The following is a 27,248-nucleotide window of genomic DNA, read 5'->3' as shown; positions in this document are numbered from 1 at the left end:
AATGTTGGGTAAGAATGTGCTGCTAATCATAGACAACTATACTCTTGGGTTTGTTCATATACAAAACAAACCTTTGGTCTTAATAGTAGGATAATCTTCTAGTACCATCTGGAAATCTGGTGAAATTAATAAAAAAAAAAACCTGTGTAATCAAGGAACTAAGTATTGCCATCTGTGCTTGATCACAGAGTATGTGGGGGCTCCCACAATGCCTTACGCATCCCATAAATGCACCAGTTACTTCCTTACTGCTTTAAAGAGAGGATGTGATTACTCTCTACCTCTTTAAAGTTGGTTTAGTTTGCCTTTTTTTTCTTTGTAATCTTTTCTCTGGGTGTACCCAGTGTGTGTGATCTTGTAGGATTGTATAAGTTGTGAGATATGGAGTGTTTTGCCTCATCAACGAAGATTTATTCAGGATCTTGCAAGAAACAAAGGAAATGGCCTCGCAAGAGTGGGTTTCTTTGCATGAGATTTTTAACTCTGGTGTTTATAGATCCTCACCCAATGTGCAGTAGGTGCAGAGAAAAATTATGTTCAATACGAATCCATGTTCAATTTATTGTTAGTCGGTGGAACAATGGAAAAAGTTTTATGAAGAGGTTCAGTACAGGAGAAAGGAGACGCTGCCGTCTTTGGATAACCAAGCGTCTTCAGCTTCTTTCATTCCAACTATGCATGATGCTGTTCCATATGTTTTATTGCCTGTATTTGATGCTCCCCATGCCCCTTTGGGTTGTTCCAGTGATTCATGTTGGATGCATCAAGAGTGGTTTTGTGAAGTTTTAGTACCTAATTATGCTCCTTCCTTGTGGGGAGCATCGTCATTTGTTGTATGTTTCAGCCCCCGATACGCACAGGATGGAGGGGATGTGGGCGGCGTTAGGTCTATCAGGGGTACCAACCTTGGTTGGGTTGTTGTCTTACTATATGACATCATGCTTCTCTCCTGGTCATCCGTTTATGGGTGTCCCTTCTCCCCCTGGTCTGCAGTTTATGGGGGCGAACACTATGACAGCCGTAGCTGTGCATATGATCCCAGCGTCACTGAATTCGGTAATTAACTTTATGGCCCCCGCTGGGATACCATCAGTATCTACGCAGCGTCTTCCATCAAGCAAGGTGACATCACAACCTGCTTCCTTAGTGACCTACTTCCACTCTTCCCTCTTCGGTGTCGGCAGATGCAAATTGGAGAAATTGCAAGCTTTGGAAGAGAAGGTAAATAAGACAGGCAAGAAGAAAAGACATAAATTGTTGTCTTCTTCTTGTTCTTCCTCTTCGTCTAGTTTGACGTCATCACAATAGTATTTGATGACGTCAGTGCGTATACCAGTCAAGCGTTGGAGGATAGGGGACTTCTTGGCTGATCCTTGTGCCAAGAGGAGAAGATTAATTTCCTCTTCATCTTTGAGCCAGGATTGTCATATCCCTATAAAAAACAAAGGACAACAGGTAGTTGCTAGTGCCTAGAAAGCAAAATGGTGGCCGTCATTTGGATACGTCGTCACGGTTAAAGGGATCGATGGACACTGGGGTGGAAGCAACTGGGAGTAAGGTACCAAGCATGATGAGAAAGACGTTTGGGGATGCTCCATGGTTGTATAGAGATCAACAGTGGGTATACAACAATCTTCGAGGACTGGGGAGCAGGTTCCAGTCTTCTCAACTATCTTCATCGAAGGCAAGGAAGACGCCAGGATTTGTGAAGATGGCCACGTCACTCTCCACAAAAAGGGCATTCAAAAGGATTCACGATTGGATGGAATCCAAGAAGGCGAAGGGCAAGACTTCATTTGCTCTTCCCTCCGCAAAAATTAGTGGTAGAGCAGGAATCTGGTATGAAACAGAGGAGGAAGCAGGTTTGAGAATCCCTGCCTCCGCTCAGGGTGATTTCTCCAATTTAGTTGATGCGCCTAGAAGATCTTACCTTCCGTCAGCGAAAGTATCCTGGACGATGTCGGAAATAGACCACCATCTTAAGGGTACGTATTTACAGGACACTAGAAGTTTTTAACTTCCTTGACTGGTGTCTGGGGGTCCTAGATATGCAGTCTAGAAGCCCACACTCTATTTCTTTAGAGGAATTATCTAGTATTTTGTCATGTATGGACAAAGCAGTAAGGGATGGCTCCGACGAGTTGGCATCACATTTTGCGTCGGGAGTCCTGAAGAAACGAGCGCTTTACTGCAGCTTTACATCAAAATCAGTATCGCCCGCACAGAAAGCAGAACTGTTGTTCGCCCCCTTTTCAGCTCATCTTTTTCCTCAATCGATGATAAAAGATCTATCAGTGAATCTTCGAGAGAAAGCGACGCAGGACCTAATATCTCAATCCTCAAAACGTCCTGCTACTCAGCCCTCTTTCCGGACTACACAAGTTTCCAGGAAGAATTTTAAGCCCTTTCGTGGCAGAGCTCCCTCGGGAGCTTCCACTCGGGGGAGGAGCTTCCCTAGAGGCAGAGCCCCATCAAAACCTAGGGGAAAGAAATGACTTATCTACCCTGCAGACACCGGTAGGAACGAGACACTCTCTCTTCGCAGAAGCATGGAGGATAAGAGGGGCGAACAGTTGGTCACTCGAAGTTATCGAGAACGGTTACAAGATCCCGTTCCTCTCAAGACCTCCATTAAGCACGGAACCGATGGATCTGTCGCCCTCTTACCAGACTTCGAAACAACAGATCCTGCTAGATCTTCTGGATCAAATGTTAGAGAAGAGAGCGGTAGAGCGGGTTCTTTCATTGAATTCCCCGGGCTTCTACAACAGGTTGTTCCTGGTTCCGAAGCAGTCTGGGGGATGGAGACCTGTCGTGGACGTGAGCAGACTGAATCTTTTCGTAAGAAAAAAAAAAATTCAAGATGGAAACTTCACAGTCTGTTTTAGCAACCCTAAGACCAGGGGATTGGATGGTGTCCTTGGATCTCCAAGACGCATACTTCCATGTCCCGATCCATCCTCGGTCCAGGAAGTACCTCAGGTTCGTCTTGAAAGGACAGGTCTTCCAATTCAGAGCCCTCTGCTTCGGACTAAGTACAGCTCCGATGGTATTCACGTTTCTGATGCAAAACGTAGCAAAATGGCTTCATCTTTCGAAGATAAGAGTCTCACTCTATCTAGACGATTGGCTTATCCGGTCATCGTTCAAGACAAAGTGTCTGGAGGACCTTCACACAACGTTACAGCTGACAAAAGCCCTAGGCCTTCTCGTCAATTTCAAGAAATCCCATCTGATCCCAACACAGTCCATCGTGTATCTGGGGATTCAGATGGATTCAGTGGCTTTTCAAGCTTTTCCATCCATGGAACGTCGGCTGAAATGCTTAGAAAAAGTATCAGTCTTCTTAGAGAAGGAAATATGCTCGGCGAGGGAATGGATGAGTCTGCTGGGGACCATTTCCTCGCTGGAGAAATTTGTTTCTCTGGGAAGGCTACACCTCAGGCCACTTCAGTTTTTCATAGCAGACAACTGGAAGAACAAGAAAGACTTAAACAAAATTTTGAGAATCTCTCAGTCGGTCAAAGACCATTTGAAGTGGTGGTTCGATCCCGTCAAGCTATCAGAAGGACTGTCCCTCAAACTTCTGAGCCCAGACTTAGTGTTGTTCTCAGACGCGTCCATGACAGGTTGGGGAGCAACACTGGGGGAGGAGGAAGTGTCAGGCCTCTGGAGAGGGGAACAGAGGTCCTGGCACATAAACCTCAAGGAATTAGAAGCAATTCGATTGGCTCTGCAATTCTTCGAGGGAAGAATTATGGGACGGATTGTCCAGATCAATTCGGACAACACCACGGCTCTCGCATATATCAAGAAACAGGGAGGGACGCATTCTCGATCCCTGTTCGAGACAGCAAGGGATATCTTGCTCTGGGCGAAGATGAGAGATATAACGATACTAACGAGGTTCGTGTCAGGAGTACAGAATGTTCGGGCAGACCTTCTCAGCCGTCAACATCAGCTGCTTCCGACCGAGTGGACTCTCCATTCAGAAGTTTGTCGGGAGTTGTGGAGGCTTTGGGGGAGGCCATTAGTAGACCTCTTCGTGACATCGAAGACAAAGAGGCTTCCAATTTACTGCTCCCCGGTTCTCGACTCAGGAGCGATAGCGATAGATGCCATGCTATGGAATTGGAAGGGAATGGATGTCTACACCTTCCCACCATTCAAACTCCTGGGAGAGGTGATAAGGAAGTTTGCGGCTTCAGAAGGAGCAAGAATGACCCTGATCGCCCCATTTTGGCCTGCAAGCGACAGGTTCGCAGAGGTCATGTCATTTCTGGTAGACTTCCCAAGGACTCTACTAGAAAGAATCGATCTACTCAAACAGCCCCACTTCGAGAGGTATCACAAAAACCTCTCCACTCTGAGTCTGACTGCATTCAGACTATCGAAAAGTTGGCCAGAGCGAGAGGTTTTTCAAGAGCAGTGGCAAGAGCTATTGCCAACGCTAGAAGAACATCCTCGCAAGCTGTTTACCAATCGAAGTGGGCTGTTTTTAGGAGATGGTGTAGGAGGAGAGATATTTCCTCCACGATCTCTGTGAGCCAGATTGCCGATTTCCTCCTACATCTTAGAAATGTTGACAAGCTTTCAGTGCCCACGATCAAAGGCTACAAAAGCATGCTGTCGACGGTCTTCCGACACAGGGGCTTGGATTTGTCGAATAATAAGGATCTGCACGATCTTTTGAGGTCTTTCGAAACATTTCAAAGATTCCACGACCTAGAATTCCATCATGGAATCTAGATGTTGTCTTGAAATTTCTAATGTCAAGCCCATTTGAACCTTTGCATGCTGCCTCGATGAAGGATTTAACTAGAAAGGCTGTTTTCCTAACCGCTTTGGCAACAGTGAAGAGGGTTAGTGAGATTCAGGCCATGAGTAAGCATGTGGGCTTCAGAGAACACAATGCGGTGTGTTCGCTGAGTCCCTCGTTCTTAGCTAAGAACGAAAACCCGTCCAACCCCTGGCCTTAACCGTTACCTTTACCTTACAGACCTTACATCTTGTTCGGGTTGCCCCAGGTCCCTCAGTGTGAGGCACCTCTAATGTCTACCAGAGAGTTGCTAGTACATCTTCCGGTATATTTTGCATCTTCCAATCTTGGATGGTCTGGGATGCAGTTTAGATATTTGTCGAGCTTATTCTTAAACACATCTACGCTCACTCCTGATATATTCCTCAGATGAGCTGGCAGCGCATTGAATAGACGCTGCATTATCGATGCTGGTGCGTAGTGGATTAATGTCCTGTGTGCTTTCCTTATTTTTCCTGGTATAGTTTTGGGCACTATTAATCTACCTCTGCTTGCTCTTTCTGATATTTTTAGTTCCATGATATTTTCTGCTATTCCTTCTATCTGTTTCCATGCCTGAATTATCATATAGCGTTCTCTTCTCCTTTCTAGACTATATAATTTTAAGAATTGTAGTCTTTCCCAGTAGTCTAGGTCCTTAACTTCTTCTATTCTAGCTGTAAAGGACCTTTGTACACTCTCTATTTGTGCAATATCCTTTTGATAGTGTGGGTACCATATCATATTGCAATATTCAAGTGGACTACGAACATATGTTTTATAAAGCATAATCATGTGTTCAGCTTTTCTTGTTTTGAAGTGCCGTAACAACATTCCCATTTTTGCTTTACATTTTGCCAACAGAGTTGCTATTTGATCATTGCATAAAATGTTCCTATTCATCATCACACCAAGGTCTTTAACTGCTTCCTTATTTGTGATGGTCTCATTATTAGGTCCCTTATATGCATATAGCTTTCTTTCTCTGTCTCCATAATTTATTGATTCAAATTTATCAGAGTTAAATACCATCCTATTTACCTCTGCCCAATCATATACTTTGTTAAGGTCTCTTTGTAGAGCGTTCCTATCTTCATCACAAGTAATTTCTCTACTTATTCTTGTGTCATCTGCGAAACTACTCACTACCGAATCCTTAACATTATTGTCTATGTCTTCAATCATAATAACAAACAGTATTGCAGCTAACACCGTACTTGCGGCACACCGGATATTACCTTGGCTTCATCCGATTTCTCGTCGTTTGCAATAACTATCTCTGTTGTGTAAAAATTCTTTTAACCATCTTCCTACTTTATCCACGATATGTGTTTTCTAATTTTCTTCGCTAATATATTATGGTCTACTTTATCAAAGCTTTTGCAAAGTCTAAATAAACCACATCTGTTTCATTTCCGCTTTCATATTTTTGAATATGTTTTCACGGTGGACTAACAGTTGGGTTTGTGTACTTTTTCCGGGTACGAAACCATGTTGTCCTTTATTAAACAAATTATTTTTTATTAAATGTTTCATAATATTTTTCTTCATTACCCTTTCATACACTTTCATAATATGTGATGTTAGACTCACAGGCCTATAATTACTTGCCTCTAGTCTTGATCCACTTTTGAAAGTAGGGGTAATATATGCTAATTTGTGCTCATCATATATCTTGCCTGTATCTACACTTTGTCTTAATAATATTGCAAGTGGCTTTGCGATAGAATGAACTACTTTCTTTAACAAAATAGCAGGAATTCCATCAGGCCCTGCAGCAGCTCATTTTTAATTTCATTAATAGCCTGCACAATATCAGCTTCATTAATATCTATTGTCAGCTAAATATTCACTATTTTCATCCCTTACTTCTATATCATTATCTTCATTATCTATTCTAGGGGTGAATTCTCTCTTATATCGTTCTGCCAGTATGTTGCAAATTTCCTTTTTTTCATTCGTTAATCTCCCTTCAATTCTCAGAGGGCCTATTTCTATTCTTCTTTTATTCATCTTCTTCGCATATGAGTATAATAGTTTGGGGGGTTTTGCTTGATATTTAATAGGGTTTTTTCTTCCAAGTCCGTTTTTCATTTTCTTTTGATTGTATAATTTTTTGTTCTGCATTTTCTATCTTACTTTTTAGTTCTATAACTTTCCATGCATTTTTTTCTTTTGCAAGACCTTTTTTCCACTTTCTGATTTTCTGGAACAAGATCCTTCTGTCTCTTGGTATGCATGGAATGAGTTTACTTTTCTTCTTCGGTATATATTTTTCCACTATTATCTCCAATATTTTATATAATATCTCCGTATTTACCTTTATGTCATCACTTACGAAAATGTTATCCCAATCTTTGTTTAATTCTTCATTAATTTCTGACCATTTTATATTTTACTGTAGAAGTTGTATTTTCCATATCCTTCCCACTTTTTCATTTCTTGCTTATCTCTATTTTCACTTGCTTTGGAATGAACTGTCAATTCTATGACATTATGGTCTGAAATACTCGCATTATAAACTATTATTTCTTTAACATAATTCATCTCGTTCACAAATACTAGGTCTAAAGTATTTTCCTTTCTTGTTGGCAGGTGATTTATTTTGTTGAATTTTGTATTCTAGTAGCATATCTAATAGCTTTTCAAATTGCCTCTTATCTTCTGCACTACTATTACTCTCTTTTTTATATGTATAAGTACAACCACAATCTCCTATTCGTTCTTTCCATTCTACGAAAGGAAAGTTGAAGTCACCAGATAGGAGAATAGTCCAGTCCTTGTGATTTCTACATATATCATCCAATTTTTCAATTATTAAGTCAAACTCTTTAGTATTAGGAGGTCTATATTTACTATGTTCATCAATTTTTCAGATTCAAATTCTACCGCTATTAGTTCACATTCTGAGTTACTATATTTCTCATATATTTTTCCTTGTTTTTTGTCTTTCCCATATATTGCGGTTCCCCCTTGATTCCTATTTTTTCTATCTGATCTATAAGTTTGGAACCCTTTTATTTGATCATCATTCCCAGTCTCTTGGGAATACCAGGTTTCACTTATATTCATTATATCTATTTTCTTTTCATTTTGGGTTAGTTCTTCTAAGTACTCTATTTTTCTTTTTGATTGAGTTACTCGTAACTAAACCCTGCGCATTCATCACTATGATGGTTTGCGTGTTTCTCCTTCATTTAATACTGATAGTAATAAGGATTTTCTCATGTCTCTTTCCTGTTTCTGGTATGTTGTTCTTTTTTCATTTCCAGAAATTCTGACATTAAAAAATCCAACTTTTCCATAATATTTGATCTTCCTTCATCATAATTATTAATTTTGTGTCTGAATCTGCTTTTATTTTCTCCGTTTCTGCAATATCCTCTTGCATAATAAATACAGTTATTATCTCTTGAGTAGAATTTCGGGAGCTGATGCTTTGAAATTTTTTGCTGACACCTCTGCATATCTCATTGGTGGTTTGCTTTTCTCTTTTACCTGATATTCTTGATTTCTCTCTTTATTTGTTTCTTTCTTATTTTGGATTTTATTACTTGGTTGGTTATTTATTTGATTATGATTCATGGCTACAGAGCTTGAAATCAAGGGGTTATCAGAGATCACCGGGACAAGAACCAGAGAGAGTCCTGTGCCCTGTCAGGGCTCTCATGTTTTTATCTGGCGAAAACCCAAACAATGTAGAGGTCCGTCGGACAACCTGTGGTGTTCCGTCAGAAGACCAGAATTACCAATGTCGAAGAACGCCCTAGCGTTCTTCTTAAGAAGCACCATGAGGGAGGCTCATTCGTCCTGTCCAGATAGTGACCTTAGTCTTTTGAAGATTAAAGCTCATGAAGTCAGAGCTGTAGCGAACTTCGATGGCTTTCCCAGAAGAATATGGCACTCAGTGATATCTTGGGTGCCACATATTGGCGAAGCACTCTGTGTTCGCTTCACATTACCTCAGAGATGTGAAGACAACATATGAGAATTGCTACTCGCTGGGACCGTACATTTCCGCAGATACAGTAATGGGGACATGAAGCGGCAAGATTCCCATCCTTTGGAAAATGGATAGGTTTGCTTTTAATTAATGGTGTTGTTTTTTATGGTTGTAGGGTTGCCGCTTGAGGCGGACTTCCCTTTATTTAGCCTAAAAGTTATGGGACTAACTTAGTTGGGCTAGGTCAGGTGGTATTGTTTATGCTTCGTTGTCCTCAGAGTATGGTCAAAATGATCTAGTCGCATTGTGGTCACTCTCCCGTTGACAGATCATCTAGAACTCTCCAGCTATACAGGTCACTTACCTTGCTGGAAACTCTAGAAAAGCAGAAGCAGACTTGGGTGACAGTAATCACGAAGTCAGCTATGCTAACAGGTAAGGAACCAAGATGTTAATCATCTGCATGTAATTTGTTTCCAAAATCCTTTTATTCTGTCCCTTCCCACCTCCAAGGGTGGGATTCAGCTATATATATATCTGGCAGGTAAGTGTCATGAACAAAATGATATTGTCCATGATACAATAAAGTTTGTTCATTACTTACCTGGCAGATATATATAATCAAGTACCCACCCACCTCCCCTCAGGGGACAGTGGTCTAGAAAAATCTGAATAGAAAATGGGAATGGTTCCTGACGCTCGCCTCCCAGTGGCGGGAATGGGTACTAACCACCTGGCCGACCACTGCGTGTGCCGGGAGTTTTGAAATTCTGTCGAACGTCAGAGAATACAGCTATATATATATATCTGCCAGGTAAGTATGAACAAACTTTATTGTATCATGACAATATCATTTTCTGGGCTCAGCTCGTGTCGGCCTATGAAAGTATCCTTAACATCATTCTTTCTAGGTAAAATTAGCCTAAAATTACCAGAGAAAAACAAAATTAAGAAAATGTCAGTAAAACTGACTCGCTCACTCTTAAAAAGAAGTGTCGGTATGATATAGGGGCGAGTGTGGAACACTACCACGAGACAAACACCAATTAGAACTTCCCTATCAGAATCCCCCCAAGAGAGAGCTGATACCAACGGGCGATGCAGCCTCTACTACTACTACTAGAGGACGCCACGGACAGCAGCGCCCCTAGCGGTCATCCTTAATTTTTAGCACCAGCGACAAGTCGCCATTTTCTTGTGCTCGTGTTTTTTCTTGGGATTATCCGCTCTAGTATCATGGAACGCTCTGCAATCGCCACGGCTAAGTTAAGTAACTCATAAGTAACATTTTACTGTAATTTTATCTTCCGGGTACCAGTATTTTCCTTTTTATAGGTCAAATACGGTTCCTCGGTTGTCTCGTGGCGGCCATGCCGCCTCGTAAGAATTCCCGGTCCTCCATACTGGGACTTCTTATGCTTATGGGCTTACTTTTTTCACATTCATTGTTTACATCGAGTTTTAGCTAGTTCAGCCCTCTTACCTTTCTCTTAGCTTGGTATTTAGGGCTATTTTTATTATTCTCGGCCCAGCATCCCGGCTCTTGCTCTTCATCGGCTATCGCTGGCTCCGAGTAGGCTTCTGTTTCTCGGAACAGTCTGCCTCCTCCTGGGCTTCTTTCTCTTTTACTAAAGTGTCTCTTCCCCCTTTTCGATGTATGATTTTATTTAGGGTGTTAGGCTAGCCTAGGTGCTTGTTCCACATGTTGGTACAGCTTGGTTCACGTGGCCCTACCACGGTTGTGTTGCTCGCGGCCTAGGCCACTTGCGGTCACGTGTACTATAGCACCTTACCCTGCCCCTTCCCTCCCTCTCTGATGTAGGGAGGAGCTGGGGGACCCCTTGGTTGTCATAACAACCTCATCGCCTTCTCTCACACTCTCGGAGGTGACCGGGGGGTTCCGCCAGCAGGGGGTATAGGGCGACCACTATGAGGTACCGGGTCTCCATACGGGTAGTTGGTGAGGCGGGGAGGAGTAGGCCATCCCTCCCCCCTTTTCCTCGCTCCCGCCGTGTTTCGCCGGGACCTCCATCCCCCCCTCCCCATTGCTCAGCCACCTCCCTTACGATACGAAAGGAGCCTTCCGTCGCAGCCGGGGCCCCTTTTTGGTTATAGGATATTGGCTCCGCTAGCGGGCAGGGCGGGTGCTATGGATGGTCGATTGCTTGCCTACTATATCCTTATATCTCTCCCCCGCTACCGGAAGGGAGCTTACCCTTACCTACGCACTCTTCTAGTAGACGGGTGGAGAGAAGTTGTTTTAATGTTGTTATTTTGTTACTTTAAGGATATATATACCCTATTATAAGATATTTACAATGAATTGTGTATTATTATATTCATTTTATCAGCCATCCCCGCCATTGTCCGTCGTGGTTTCCATTACCACCACTCCTAGTTGGTTGATTCTTGTGCCTCCGCCATTGGCGGAGCCATAGCCTATCTTCCAACCTGGTTACCACACGTATTTTAGCGGGGCTCTGGTTTTATCTAACTTTATCGCTCCGGCACCAGCGGAGCATATGTTAGGCTGTAAGTGTTTACTCTGTACTCATGTACTTTTTCACTTACAGGCTACCAACTGCCAGGTCCTCGCCTGTAATGCGACGCTGTATGACCCCTGTGGACATGACGAGTGCAGGTCTCACCCGGCCCCGTGTGCCACTCCGTACAACGAGTCGATCGTCTGGCACCCCGAGGCCTGCGCTATATGCTACGACCTGGTCGCTCAGCTGGGGGATGGGGTATGTCCATTATGAGGTTACTTATGATTTTACTAACAACTTCTAGTTCGTAAGTCTGTTAACCCTGTCCGCAATTGGTAGCTAATCTGGCCTTTCTTTCAGGCTAGCGGTGTGAGGGAAGTCGCCCTCGCCACCTTGAAAGCGTGGGTGGGCGGCTTTGGGAAAAACGCCGCCAAGGGCCAGCCCTACATATTAGATAGGAAGTTGGCCATCCAGATCTTCCCTGCGGGCAAGTCGACGGGCTACGTCGACCCCTTGTCCGCCGCCCCAGTGATAGCCGCCATCCAACAAGAACTCCAGCACTCGTTTGGGGTCGTAGCCTCCCAGGAGTCAGTTCCGGACGTCGCTGCCCTGGACCTGAACCTCGAGCCGATGGCGGTAGTAGGTGAGGATTTGTTGGTTGAGGTAGGTTTGTCGGGCGCCCAAGGTCTTTCCTTGGGCGCTCCTGGATCTTCTCCTGTCCCTTCTTCTTCCGCCTCTTTCCAAGGCTTTCCGGGATCCGAGATCCCTAGCCGCACTCCCGCTCTCTCTGTACCTCCTAAGGAGAAGGGAAAGAGAGAACCGAAGACCTTGTCTAAGACGACTTCTAGGAAGTCGTCTTCGTCTTCTTCGGCCAGGAAGTCATCGACTTCATACGCCGATGCGGTGAAGGCTAAGCCGAGCTCTTCCCAGTCGAAGAGCTCCAGAAGCAAGGCTTCGAAGGAGAAGGCTCGCGCTACCTCCGAGTCGCTGCCTTCTCCCGCCTCCGCTGCCCCCTCTCCGGCTATGCCGGCAGGGGTGGCAAGCACCAGCTCCTGCGTTCCCTCTCCTGTCTCACCAGGAATGATGGAACAGGTAGGAGTGATGGTAGGTTCCCAAATTTCAGCTTGGGGAACACGTTTTGAGCAGATGTTCGCGCAATTGTCGAGCAGTCTGTCTCAAACTGGACAGACGGTCCAGGAACTCTCTAATAGGATGAGAGAAGAATGAGGATCGGGTAGCTGGGCTATCTCAGGCTCCTCCCCCAGTCTCCCTGCATCTAGCACGGGGATTCTCCAACTTCCGCCTTAACGACTCCTTGCCAGCTTTCTCTATGGAGAATCCATGGAGAGTAGCGGCCTACGCTCCTTTTAAAGGGCTTTGGGGGACGGGATGATTTCGATCCCGGAGTTTGGTACTCGAAGGATTGAGGACTTCGAGTTCTATCCTCCGGGTCTGTCACAGCCTTTCATCGGGTATGCTAGGCTGACGCCAACGGCTCTTACGAGAGAGGACAAGATCTCGAAGGAGTCAGTCCTCTACAGTAGAGATCACGCCAACGGGAATGGGTTCACTGCCTTGAGGACTGGGAGTGTACTAACACTAGACTCCAGGCCTACAAGAGTCCCTTCACTATTTTCGCGACGGAAGAGGAGGTCTCTCTTCCGTTCGCCACGAAATTGGTGGAGAAGGCTCTTCAGGCAGTCCTCAAGGATGAGCCCGTTCCACAGTTGAGAGAGTCAGAATCTACTTCTCCACTCTTCCCCGCCTTCGGAGAGTTATGGGAAAACCTGCCAGCTACATTCACGCTGGGTAAACTCAAGCCGGACTGCGCCATGGACCAGTTCGGTGAGAAATTACCTAGGCTGCCGGATTCCCTAATCCAGGCAGAGTTCGATGCGCGAACTAGGTTTGGCAGGTCCCTTAACTCTCTTATCGTTACGGAAATGGCTGCACTTTTTTTCATACGCTAACGAAACCGCTGTTCAAGATTCTGGCGAAATCACAGTTTCAGACGGTTCTGTTAGACGCTTTTGACTTCTTCCAAGCCAGGAGGAACTGTCGGAAGCATGTCCTTCAAGAGTGCACTATCAGGCACGAGCCTAATAGACTCTTGGCTGCGAGCATGTGGGGAGCGGATCTCTTCCCAGAGTCCGCAGTGAACGAAGTCCACCACGAAGCTGCTAGACTCAACCAGAGCCTTAGAGCTAGGTGGGGTATTTCCTCTAAGAGGAAACAGGAATCCGTTCCCACTGCTGGCAAGAAACCAAAGAAGGCTGGTAAGAGGGTTCCAGCCATATAAAAAACTTCAGCATCAGCAGCAGTTTGTGCAGGCAGTCCCAGTTACCCAACAGGGACAACCTGCCACATCTAAACAGACCCAGCCTGCCTCCTCCTGGTGCCCCCAGCAATCGCAACCTTCTACTTCCTACGCTATCTCGCCTGCCTTTAACCCTGCTTATGAGGCTCAAGGCTACTCTCAACCGGAGGGTGGTAGGGCGAGAGGTTACTTTCGTCATCGTGGCGCAGGAAGGGGCACAAGGAGTAAGCAGTTCAGAGGAGGGCGTGGTGGCCAACCCGCCCATCAGCAATGAGGCTCCCCAGGTAGGAGGGAGGCTGTTCCTCTTCCGCCACAGGTGGGGGTTCAGCAGTTGGGCACAGAGCATAGTGTCCAAAGGATTAGGCTGGAGTTGGATCAAGGATCCTCCTCCAATCAAATCATTTCATCAGGTACCGTCAAAGGAATTGATAGATTACGCGGAAGAACTCCTTCAGAAAGGAGCTATTGCGAGAGTCAAGCATCTAAAATTTCAAGGTCGCTTATTCAGCGTGCCAAAGAAAGGCTCAACAAAAAGAAGGGTAATCTTAGACTTGTCAAAGCTAAACTCTTTCATTCGCTGCGACAAGTTCAAGATGCTTACCCTCTCGCAAGTAAGGACCCTACTTCCGCGTGGAGCCGTCACATGCTCCATCGATCTTACAGACGCATACTATCATATCCCTATAGCCAGGCACTTCCGCCCATTCCTAGGATTCAGACTAGGAAATCAGACATTCTCATTCAAAGTGATGCCCTTCGGTCTGAATGTAGCCCCCAGGGTATTCACAAAGATAGCAGAAGTGGTTGTACAACAATTGAGAGCTCAGGGAATCATGGTAGCGGCATACCTCGACGATTGGTGATCTGGGCAACCAACAGTCGAGGAATGTCTCGAAGCTACCAAAAAGGTAGTTCACTTTCTGGAACATCTGGGGTTCCAGATAAACAAAACGAAATCCAGACTTACTCGAATCTCATTTTCAGTGGCTAGGAATCCAATGGGATTTGTCTTCCCACAATCTATCAATTCCAGTGGTCAACGGAAGGAAATAGCAAAATCTGTCAGGCAATTCCTCAAATGCAAACAGACATCAAGAAGAAACCAGGAGAGAATCCTAGGGTCTCTTCAGTTTGCTTCGGTAACAGATATCCTTCTGAAAGCAAGGCTGAAAGATATAAATCGAATTTGGCGGTCAAGAGCAAACTCCAAATATCGAGACAAGTTGTCAGTAATTCCACAGATCCTCCGCAACCAACTACGGCCTTGGTCAAAAGTAAAGAACTTAGCCAAGAAGGTACCCCTTCAATATCCCCTCCCAGTGTTAACCATTCACACGGATGCTTCCCTGTCCGGGTGGGGGGGATACTCTCAATTCAAACAGGTTCAGGGGACTTGGTCAGTTCAATTTCGCCAGCTCCACATAAACGTGTTGGAAGCAATGGCAGTATTTCTTACTCTGAAGAGACTGCTTCCCCCGAAGAAGTCTCATCTAAGGCTAGTTTTGGACAGTGCAGTAGTAGTTCACTGCATCAACAGAGGAGGGTCCAAATCCAAGCATATGAACCATGTCATGATAGCCATCTTTGCATTAGCAAACAAACGCAAATGGCATCTGTCTGCCACTCACCTGGCAGGAGTAAGAAATGTGATAGCAGACGCCCTGTCCCCGGTCAGTTCCTCTGGAATCAGAGTGGTCTCTGGACGTCGGGTCATTCCAGTGGGTAAGCCGGAGAGTTCCCAGGTCTCCAAGTGATCTCTTCGCCTCACAAGCGAACCACAAGCTCCCTTGCTATGTGGCCCCCAACCTGGACCCTCTGGCTTATGCCACGGACCGCCCTGTCGTTGGATTGGAATCAGTGGAGGAAGAATTTATGTTTTTCCTCCAGTGAATCTTCTCTTGAAAGTCCTGGACAAACTAAGGTCTTTCAAAGGGATAGTAGCTCTGATTGCACCGGATTGGCCCAAGAGCAACTGGTATCCTCTTCTTTTGGAATTGGGTCTCCGACCTCAACGGATCCCCAATCCCAAACTGTCACAATCAGTACAAATGAGACTGTGTTCGCTTCCTCAGAACTCTCCAGACCCTAACTTTATGGACTTCATGAAGTTTGCGGCTAATAAGATGCTGACATTGATCCACAGAACATTTCTCTTCCTAGAATCAGATAAGAGAGAGTCAACCATTAGACAATATGACTCAGCTGTTAAAAAATTAGCATCTTTCCTGAGAGAATCGAACACCACAACCATGACAGTTAATTTGGCTATATCCTTTTTCAGATCCTTGTTTGAAAAATGTTAGCAGCTAGCACGATTACTACTCACAAATCGGCTTTGAAGAAAATCTTTCAGTAGGTTTTCAGATAGATTTGACTGAATCTTATTTCACATCTATCCCTAAAGCCTGTGCTAGACTTAGACCTCTCAGAGGCCTACTACAGTTTCATGGTTCTTAAATGATGTCCTCAAACTAGCTTCAGATACTGACAACTCATCTTGTACGTTCATCATGCTCTGAGGAAGACATTATTCTTACTAAGCCTAGCCTCAGGAGCTAGAATTTCAGAACTGTCGGCTCTATCCAGGGATGCGGGTCATGTGGAGTTCCTCCCATCAGGAGAAGTTTTTCTACTTGCCGGCCGGATCGTAGCTTTTTAGCCAAAAATGAAGATCCTCTTGCAAGGTGGGCCCCTTGGAAGGTTATCCCACTTCCACAGGATCCTTCTCTCTGCCCAGTATCAACTCTTAGAGCCTTTCTTTCTCGTACTTCTCTAGATCCTCAGGTGCTCTCTTATGAGAGAAAAAGGTGGTACTTTATCAGTTAAAGGCATTAGACAGCAAATCCTTTACTTCATTAAACAAGCCAACCCTGAGTCATTCCCAAAAGCACATGATATCAGGGGGGTAGCCACCTCAATTAATTATTTCCAACATATGAACTTTGAGGATCTTAAGAAGTATACTGGATGGAAATCCCCGACAGTCTTTAAACGGCATTATTTAAAGTCCTTGGAATCTTTAAAGTTTTCAGCAGTAGCAGCGGGAAACATAGTTTCCCCTGATACTGCTTAGTAGTTGTAGTATTGATCCAGGTCTCCTTTCTACCTACTTCAACCAACATGCCTCAACCTATCGTCAGGCTACTCAACATCATAGCCTTAGCCGTTGTATCATATAGTGCATTGTCCCTTATTTTTTTGCTAGGGACAACCACTCTTGTACTGATATGTACTTCAGTGTTCCTACCCTTATTTTTATGCTAGGGTAGGACACAATGTGTTTGTATAAATTCACCAATTGGGTTTGTGATAAGCTTCAGTCACAATGTGTTTGTATATATTTGAACTAATGTATTAATTGTATTAATGATGGATTTGAGTGTACCTTATCCTTATTTTTATTTTTATGCTATTGGTAGGACACGTATGTATATAATTGTAATTATATATTCTAATTAAGTAAATCCAAAATTTTCCTTATTTTACATGCATATTTGTAATTTTTATTATCTACCATTTAAGTACTTTAAGTTTACTAACATTCTGTTATTGATTATTGTAATAAGTTAGTTTAAGTGCTTAATTTGTATGCTGTATTTGATTTACTTATATTATATCCATCATTTTAATCTGTTTTTCATTATTTCCTTTTCCATCTTGTCTGTTTCTCTGGTACTCTTTCATAGGCCGACACGAGCTGAGCCCAGAAAAGGGATTTTGACGAAGGAAAAATCTATTTCTGGGTGATTGGCTCGTGTCGCCCTATGAAACCCACCCCTTTTTATGGTTTGTTTTCCCCCCTTGCCCCCCCTTGCAGGACAAGATGTATTTATGTTTTTATTAAGGATGACCGCTATGGGCGCTGCTGTCCTTGGCGCCTCTAGTAGTAGTAGTAGAGGCTGCATCGCCCGTTGGTATCAGCTCTCTCTTGGGGGGATTCTGATAGGGAAGTTCTAATTGGTGTTTGTCTCGTGGTAGTGTTCCACACTCGCCCCTATATCATACCGACACTTCTTTTAAGAGTGAGCGAAGTCAGTTTTTACTGACATTTTTCTTTTTAATTTGTTTTTCTCTGGTAATTTTAGGCTAATTTTTACCTAGAAAGAATGATGTTAAGGATACTTTCATAGGGCGACACGAGCCAATCACCCAGAAATAGATTTTCCTTCGTCAAAATCCCTTTTTTCTTTTTCATAGCTAACAAACCAGTGGGTCTTAACGCTACTGCCCACCTCTAGCGCTTCGCTCATGTACTGGGTTGGCGGGTTGGAAGAAAGACATGCATCACGAGGTACAAAGCCTGGTCGGTGACCAGTTTCCACCTTGCATATGCATGAGTTTGCCAGATGCCACAGATTCCTTGCTTTACATCGACTACTGATTGGGAATGTTTTTTATTGGATATTTTCTTGGTTTATGGTTATGTTTTAGTGAATATGTTCATGGAGATTTTGCCAGGGCTTGTACCATAAGAAATACATCCCAACTTAATTTATGAGAAGTCTGTTATGATACTAACATTTATATCAGTTTTTGTATAGTATGGTAAAAAAATTAATGCAATGATATGGATACAGCGAATGGAAAATGTCTTTTATCGCGGCTGTGTCTGATTATACTTTCCCTGGTCCATAAATACAGATACTATGTAGAAAATGTCATTACTACTAATTTTTAAATTAAAAAAGATGGTGCAGGGGTTATTTTAAAATTTTATAGGCATTTCTTTTTATTCTATGATTTATATATAATCTGCATGGGACTAAGCTTTGTCTTTTTTGTTCATCTTGATAATTTCATTTGTTCCGATACGTAATACAAACCATCGGTCCTTTAACAATAGGAAGTAGCTAGCGGCAGCTGGAACGGTCGTAAGCTTCGAACAAGGGAGAACGGTAGTTAACTGCTTGTCCGACAGTCGCGCGCCGCGCGACTGGGAGGGTAAACAAATACACTTTTGCTTTCGGCCGCGGGTGTGAGGACGTGTTCGTCATCGCTCTCTGCCCGCTTCATCGTCGTATGCTTGTTTATATTGTGTTTTCACTAATGGTGGTTTGTTTGACTTGAAAATGAAACTGTAAGTACACTGTTTTCATTTTCATTACTTAATTATGAACCAACATGGAGTTATCGCCGTAGATGCGGCGATTTCCTCTCTTTTCATGAATTGAACCCTTGAATTATGTCTCCGGGTGCCCGAGGGCGGGCCGGGCGCGCTCGCGCCGAGTCATGTATTTTGGGCGAAAGTGTGTAATTGAAAAATGTAAGTACTCTTTTCATTATATTTTTGCCCTGTGCGTCGTTACCGAGATGTGATTGCGCTCGGCACGAGCCTTTTAATTTTGTATAATAGAATGCAATGAAAGAGTGGATTCGCAATTGCAATATTCTTTTCATTTTCATTTATTTATTTGCATGAAATTTAATTTTGATCAATTTTCGTTCTTACCCGGGAATTGATCCTTACGATTTTTTATGTGAAAATGAAATCGCAAGTGCAGTATTCTGTTTCATTTTTCATATATATTTTATGATAGCATCATATTATGGATCAAGTTTCCGTTCTTACCCGGAATTGATCTTTTCCCCTTTAAGTTCTATGAAGTGAATCGCAAGGGCAGTATTCTGTTTCATTTTCATATTACTTTTCACTGCTGTGCGGGGGTAGGGGAAGCTAAGGTCTGCCAGGTAAGTCATCGGAAAGCTCTCCCGCGACTCCCTTGGTATCCGATTCTTCGTCTTCCTTCCTGCCCCCCGCTCAGCTTCTTCGTTGTATTTTGTATTTGGGGTCTTCCTTGCGTTCGGGGTGGGGCATGTCTTCCCCCCGTGCGTGAGGAACCCCTCTTACTAATCTATCTATGTTACCGCAGGTGCTACATCCGTGGGAGACGACCTTGGACAGGTATGGACCACCGCGGAGGGCAGGGCGTGCCTAGCATCCACTGGCTGCTGCAGCGTCTAGCGAGGGTCTGGGGCGGTCTCCACTACTACCACGGCGCTTATGCTGCTCCCCCCCCCTCTGGTCTACACTCCCCATGCTGTGTCGATGACGCCGTCTGCCGCTACTAGGGCCGCAGCCGTACCGAGGTGGGGGTTGCCGCCGCCGCCTGTTTTCTTCGTGTTGCCTGCCCCAGACTTCCGCTGTTCCAGCAGCTCGCCCCTGGACCGGCCGCCAGGACCCAGGTTCCGCTGGCTGCCGATGATTCTACGAGGCGATCGCTGGGCCTGCCGTACCTGCCGCTGATGTATTTCCGCTGTTGCTTGGCTTGTCCCTTCTGGGTCTACCGCTGCCACGCTGTTGCCTGCCGCTCCTGAGCCTGGTTGCTGTTCCTGTCGCTCCTGGTTCCTGTGCCTGTCCATGCTGGTCCTGCCCACGGTGTGTCTTCCCCAGTCCCAGGTCCTTCCGGACAGGTGCAGTCGGGCCGTGTTGCTTCGGCAATAGCCCCGGCTCCGGCCTGGATGGAGGACCTGACGACTGTCCTGCGTGAGCTGACGAGGAAGAGGAGAGAGAAGCTGTCATCTTCGTCTCATCGTCTGCTGCTGCCTCTTCCCCCCCTCCTTCGGGAACTTCTAAGGGCCCGTACCCACCCCTCCCCCCCCGGTGGGACGGGGGGTCCTTCTGCTGGTCCTCCTGCTCCTTCGGGAGCGGGGCCCGTCTCCCCTTCCGTAAGGAAGAGAGATAGACGGGGACCAGAGGAGTATCGGTTAGATTCTGATCTGGGTACGGTATTCCTCCGCCATGGTGCTAGCGGCGATGCCGCTACGCCAGGTTCCGGCTCGGTCTTTCGTTCGCGAGAGATCCCGATGTCACGTTCTCCCTCGGGAGACCGTTGCAGCCAAGTTTCGGCGCCAGAGTTCGCTCGGCGCCAAGACGCGGCACGGAGCAGAAGGCTGGTGAGAGACGCTCAGGTGACTCTTGCCAGGTCCAGCGGCCGCTCTTGCAGCGACCAGCTGGTAACCCGGGTTTTCCCCCCTAAGAAGGCTCCTTCGGGACCTTCTAAGGGCCCGTCTCGCTCCGGCGATTCGGGGAGCTCTTCTGCTGGTCCTCCTGCTCCCTCGGGAACAGGGGCCCGTCTTTTCTTTCTACCAAGGAGAAGAAGACGGGGACCAGAGGAGTACCAGCTTCGGCTGGCACTTCCTCGCCTGGTTCTAGCGGTTCTGCCGCTAAACCAGGATCCGCCCTCGGTTCTCGTTAGCGAGAAGTACCGAGTGGACGGTCTCCCGCGGGAGACCGTCCAGCCAAGTCTTGACACTCGAGCTCGCTCGCCCGCCAAGACCGAAGCGCGGAGCAGAAGACTGGCGAGTGTCGTGCAGACGACTCTCGCTAGGCCAGTGGACGCTCTCGCAGCGACCAGCTGGCTGCTCGGGTTGACGTGACGGTCGCTGACCAGCCACGGGTTGAGGCGAGGAAGGGGTCCCCACCGCGGTCGTCGGTACCAGCCACGGCTGGTACCAGCGGCTCGATGCGCCGAGAGGACGCTCGCCGGTCTCACCGCGACAACGAGCCTAGCAGGTCACCTGACGACCGCTCCCATCGGGACCGGGCGGGGAGACGGTAACCAGCAACAGCTCGCCTGACGCTAGAGATCAGCGTCGACGTTCTCAAGCCGAGCCTCTCGCCCCAGGCGAGCGGCAAGGCTAGGCCTGTCTGCTCGATCGCCACTGCGGGTGGACGATCAGCAGCAGCCCTCCAAGCACGCTGGTCCTGCCAGCGAGCTAGGGGGGAGCGTCAGGTCTGCCTCTCCTGTACCTTCAACCTCCTCGGGCTACACCGGGAGGAGCGAGGTACCGTATACCATGAGTGATCGCGAGAGGTGCCGCCGCTCGCGATCCCGCTATGACGCCGTATGGACCAGGCACGGTTCTAGGACCGACCAGGACATACGCACAAGTAGTGGGAGGCGACCGTCAGAGGTCTGCCGCTGTTCCTCCTTCTGAAGGAGGAGTATCTCGGGATCTGTTTCTTGTTGGAGGGACTGGACGGTCCTACTCCGCAAGACACGGTTACTCCCGAGATACAGAGGAATTTGCAGAAGTCATTAAGCTGATTCGTCAGCATAATGACCTTGCGGAAGGATTGCCGCTCCCACCAGCAGAGCCCACGTCTCTGCTCGAGTCGTTTTGGGGCCCGAGAGGGAACCCAAACCGACGGTGGGTCTACCGCGATCGGAACTTGCCGATTCTGTCTCAAACCAGAGTCTCTCGTCTCCGGACAAGAAGGCTCTCTCAGTTCTGGCCGGTCGATCAAGCTACTTCCACCTCCTCTACTGCGACAGCGGCGTTTCTACGTGTCTTCGGACACCGTATTTGAATACTCCTTCGGTCCTCCGAGAGGTTTCGACCTCGACGAGGACTGGAATGAGTCGGAGGACGGTATCGCTCTCTCCTGTCAGGTGTCGATCAGCCCCACCCAAAGACGACGTTCACAGTGGCGGCAGACCCTTACCTACAGTGAGAGTTCGTAACCCTCCGCGGGAAAACGTTTTCTCCTGACGATACGTTTCCCAGACTGAGAGGCCATCGCCGCAAGGCGATGGCTGTTCCTACTCTTCTCCAACTGCTAGTTCCATGGGAAGGCGAGCGAGTATCCAATTCCTCATTCCCTCTCTCCTTACGGTTTACGAGGGAAAGGGGAGGGATCCTACAGAGATTTCTCTGTAGGATCCCACGTTCGGGACTGCGCTACCGGGGGGACCATTCGGGTCCTACCTGACGTAAGCCCCGGTCGTTGAGGAGGAATCCTGCCCCATTCTCGATTTCTACGGGAATCGAGAGGACCACCAGCCCGATAATCGTTTGACGAATTCGGTGGGGGTTCGCAGACTGCTTAGAATTCTACGGAATTCTAACGCATTCAGTGTTCGAGTTTTACGATCTCCAAACACTTACGCTGAGACCACGGTCCAAAGTGAGCGAGACGAGAATCCCCGATATACACGATAATCGGGAACCTCGCCTATGCTCGAATTCCTGGAATTTCTAGCATTGGGAAGAAGACTGCTGCTGAAGAAACTATCTCACAGTAGGCGACCAACCTGGACTAGAGAAGATCGGACGGGAATATCCAGTTTGGCTTGAACTATCGTCTTAGTATTCTGTTCACCATTGAAGCTTTCCTTCGAGGAAGACTTCTCTTCACTCTCTTGATAGAGATCGAAGGTGGTCGATCTCCAATCCTTAATTTGTTTTCTTGAAGGAAAGAATTTAGGATGGAGATCGTTGTTCAGAATCCTACAAATATACTACGTATATTAACCTCGCGACATGATTCTACTAAGCAGTTGAATTGTCCGAAGGGGGTAGGCGCATATCCTAGTTAATCTACGGATTGCGACTTATAAGAGAAGTATTCTAATTGAACTGCAACTCGGGGTTGCCTGCAACCTCCCAGGAGTTTTCAGTTTTCAATTTTATATACTTATGGTTTTGTCACGACAACACCATTTCAACTTTTATATTTACCGAAATTCGTTTCGCCTAAATATAATTGCTCGAGCATATCTTTTATGCTCGGTAGTTCTAGCCTAGCCGAACGCATTCCTTCGTGGAATAATGGATTACCTGGCAACTCAGGATGACGAGCCAGCGAAAGCTCAGGCTCAACTACTGCGTATTGAACTGCCTGATAGCAGCCTCAGTATCAGCTGGGCCTCGATATGCACGGTCATGTATGCTCTCTCTCTGCCCTGCTTTGATTGACTACCGAACCGTATCTCTGCCCAACAATCATGGACTTAGGTCTCTGATTAACGGGGATTCTCGCAATAATGAAGGACCATCTACTGCTGTGACGCTAGATTCCATCGCCTTCGACATTGCGAGAATTTTCAACAGAGATATCTCTTGGACTCTTTCATCTTTCTGTTTACCGCACGGTAACAGAAGTCTGTACAAGTCTCCCGCTGCATCGCACTGCGATAATGCGAATGATTTTGCAGACATCTGAGTTTGTCTTCAAAATATCTCTTATTCGTAGGTGTACAATTGTTCATTGTTCAACCGAATTACGAGATGTGTCAGAAGACAATCGCCTACTCTCCGACCTGACAGCTCTACTTCCAAATGTTCAGCCCATGAGAAAGCAGTTCTTCAGCGGCTTTCCCCTGTGTTTTCATTACTGAGGAAACGCCCCGCTTTCATTGCAAACTACGACTTCTCACCGGACAGCAATGAAATAGCGGTTAGCGTTTTCAGTCATTTGTAAGCACAGGTTATGAATCTTGAGAATCCTTCTCTCGATTCATCTGTGAAGACGTAGGTTGCATTCAATATCTACCTTCGTCTTCAACGGTACATAGTGTTGTTTCTCCTTAGCTGAGATTCAACAACCATGAGATGTTTACCTTCAGGGACCTCGGTCTCTAAAGGAAGGCAATTGACTTTTCGCCTGTTGGGCACATGCCTTAAGAGAATCATCACCTCGCTGTCCGGCATTGGTGACAACAAATACATTATTTGTTTGGTCTCTCCGCATAACCCTTTAAAGGCGAAGGTCACGTGACTTACTCGGATGCTTTGACAACTTGCCTCCTACCGAACGCAGTCAGTCAGCAGCTGTCAGAGCGGCCGAGTCAGTTTACGAACTACGCTGTTGACTTAGTTCGGTTGTTACAGAGCAATCATTACTTCGTTTTAATAGCTGTCACAGTACCCATACCATTGACACCCAACCATGGAGTGTCGGTGTCCTATCCACTACCGAGAACTTCGCTGCATGGGGATAGGAGATGCGAGAGACTTCGTGGCAAACGGACAGACCAGTATGGGTACTGGACATCACCGAAGTAGAGAAGAGGGATAGGTCATGCGACTATTTCCTTCTTTTCCTCTGAGGAACTGCATGACTTCTCCTGCGAAGTCAAGCATCCAGGGGATGGGGATCCGTGACGCTCGATTTTCGTACCGAACTTCGTAGCGAAGACTCAGAACCCTTCGGTCCCTGACGATTGGTTCGAGTCGTTCACAATCCCCTCCCTAATGGACTTCAACCGCCTTCGATGCGAAGGAGATGCTGCCTTGCCGCAAGAACTTCTCCGTGGCGCAGGTACTGAAGGCAGGGGTCTGGTCAACCAGACCACATGCCCTTCCTTCTACCTTCGGGATATTGCCCACAGGTCCTTGGATCTTTTTCCTTGGGGACCCGTGGTGGCTGCTCAACACGTTGTGTAGCGAACCCAGACCCTCAGGCTGAACAGCATCGAGTCCTGGTGTGACCGTAAGAATGGATGGTGAATGAGTGTGACTGGCTCCTCTTCCCATCTTTTTCTTCCCCTCTACCTGTGGTTAGAGGGACACGGTCGTCACCCTGCTGGATAAGGACAAGATGCAGGTGAGCTACTCAACAGAGCCCCATCCTATCCCTTTCACTAGGGATAGGAGCGTAATCCCCACCAATTCCTCCAAACAAGGGGGGAGGAAGTGGATGCCAGCTTGAGACAACCCATTCTTTATGTTGCCTCTTGCAAACAGGAACAAGTTCTTGCTTGCTGGTACGAGAGATACGCTTGCCTCTCTCTTAGTACTCGGCCCAGAGGTCTGACCATTGATCCTGCGGTGCACACCCCGATCAATGGACAGAGGCTTGGATCCCTCCCTCGCTCTTACGACCAGGGAGGCATTCCAGGGATGGACGGAACACCAGTCTGTTCATCATAAGACTCAGATTCCTCCCACCAAGAAGTGAGTCTTCCTATTGTTAAAGGACCGATGGTTTGTATTACGTATCGGAACAAATGACAATTTGTCGAAAATTGCATTTTTCCTAACTATACAAACCTGAGGTCCTTTACATATAGTCCCTCCTCATGCCACCCCTCACTCTGCGTATTTTGCATGGGCCAAAAGCAAAAGTGATTTGTTGCCGCGCGACTGTCGGACAAGCAGTTAACTACGTTCTCCCTTGTTCGAAGCTTACAGACCGTTCCAGCTGCCGCTAGCTACTTCCTATTGTTAAAGGACCTCAGGTTTGTATAGTTAGGAAAAAATGCAATTTTCGACATATTGTCATTTTTTATTTAAATTTAAAAAAAATAAAGAACTAAATAAAACCTCTTTTGATTCCAGATTTTATGTAAATTGAAAGGATGCCAAGAGATGAAAGTGAGAGTGAAATTGAAAAGGGGGCAGAAGACTATGGAGATTATAGACCACAAGACTCCCTAAGCCTTGACTCTTTTTCATCTGATGGAGCAGCACTCAGGTCCCACACATCTGTAAGGCAAGAACTACAGCAGTTTCTTCGCTCAACACGATGCCAGGTAAAAATGTACCATTAGCATTTAGTATTTGATAGTCTTTCAGAAGAGTATTTATGTTCCAAAATCTTCTTTTTGTACATACAACTTCCCCGGCAGATATATACTTAGCTATAGTCTCCGACGTCCCGACAGAATTCAAAACTCGCGGCACACGCGACAGGTAGGTCAGGTGATCAGCCCATTCCCGCCGCTGGGTGGCGGGACTAGGAACCATTCTCGTTTTCTAATCAGATTTTCTCTGTCGCCGGTACCGACAACATCGTTGTTGGTGCCTCCTGCTTAGAAATTCTTTCTCGATTGCTGAGGATTATCTGATTGACCTTGACCTGACGTATTGATCTTTGGCTTTGGCATATGCTTTTAGTGGACCGTTTTTTGGATTTTGGATTTAGATTACTCTTTAGAATGTCTGACGTTGTACCTGTGTTTAGGGTTTGTGCGAAAGAGAAATGTAAGGTGAGGCTACCGAAAGCTGCGGTAGATCCTCACACGGTTTGTAGTAAATGTAGGGGGAATGATTGTTCAGCAACTAACACCTACACCTTTGTAGAGTGTGAAAAGTTTAACTGAAGTTGAATGGAAGAGTTTGGCTGCTTATATCAGAAAGCTGGAGAAGGATAGAGTCAGGAAGGCTTTCATCAGAAGCTCTAGTAGATCCTGCTCTATTGAGCAGGAGGTAGCTCCTAATTCTTCTGTTAATTCTCCTGCTCCTAGTCTGGTTTCAGCCCCTTCCCCCAGCAGCAAACCCGTGGATTCGTCTACGGAGATGGCTGCAATGAGAGCCTCTATTATCAGCTTGCAATCGCAACTGCAAGCGATGAAAGACAAAGGTAAGGGCAGTGACTTGTGCAGTGTCCCCAGTGAAATGGAGGGGGCGTCTGACCGACTCCGCATTGCTCCTAGGCCTAGACCGCTTCCAAACTCCCATGCCCAGGGGAGGAGGAATGTCGACAGCCGCAAGGGAGATGTAGAGTACTCCCAACAGTCAGGCATCCCTTCGGCAGATCCTGTAGACCCTTCCCAGGCTGCCAAGGACAGCTATTGTAAAAGCGTCCTGAGGAAGTGCTTTTCAGACTCGGATTCGTCTTCACCGAGAAGAGGCTGGAGTTCGTCTTCTAATTCGCGTCCTCTCAAGAGAGCCTGGAAGCTGCCTGCAGGCGACACCTTGGATTCCAGTCCTGACCCTTTCCCCGGAGTATTCTCCTGCTCGAAAGAAGAGAGCGCCTAGATCCCCTGACTCCTCTCCGGAAGGAGTTTCTTCTAAGACGAAAGAAGTTCTGGTAGGCCTCCAGGAACAATTGTCCGCCTTGGCGGTAGGAGTTCTTTCGAAGGGCTCTTCTCAAAAGAAGGACTTATCCCTTCCCATCAAGAGCTCAGTTAGGAGAGCCTCGGATAGTAAGCGCTCTGGCGCCAGCAAACGCACGTCGCCTGAGAGGTATTCGTCCCC

At 46.4% G+C, this 27,248-nt stretch overlaps 1 protein-coding gene across 5 annotated transcripts in view; it reads left to right on the top strand.

Annotated features, from left to right (window-relative positions):
* LOC135219370 (voltage-gated hydrogen channel 1-like) overlaps positions 1-27,248 on the top strand; it is a 287,846-nt gene that overhangs the window by 95,399 nt on the left and 165,199 nt on the right. For all 5 annotated transcript variants that reach the window (XM_064256083.1, XM_064256084.1, XM_064256085.1 and 2 more), the window contains exon 2: positions 25,608-25,801. In XM_064256083.1, the coding sequence (XP_064112153.1) occupies positions 25,628-25,801 (174 nt within the window). In that variant the 5' untranslated portion in view covers positions 25,608-25,627. The remainder of the gene's footprint in view (positions 1-25,607; positions 25,802-27,248) is intronic.

Source organism: Macrobrachium nipponense, chromosome 1 (assembly GCF_015104395.2).
Source record: "Macrobrachium nipponense isolate FS-2020 chromosome 1, ASM1510439v2, whole genome shotgun sequence".
In the NCBI taxonomy this organism is placed as follows: Eukaryota; Metazoa; Arthropoda; class Malacostraca; order Decapoda; family Palaemonidae; genus Macrobrachium; species Macrobrachium nipponense.
Note: the sequence above shows the minus strand (reverse complement) of the source record. Positions and strands in the feature narration are given on the sequence as shown.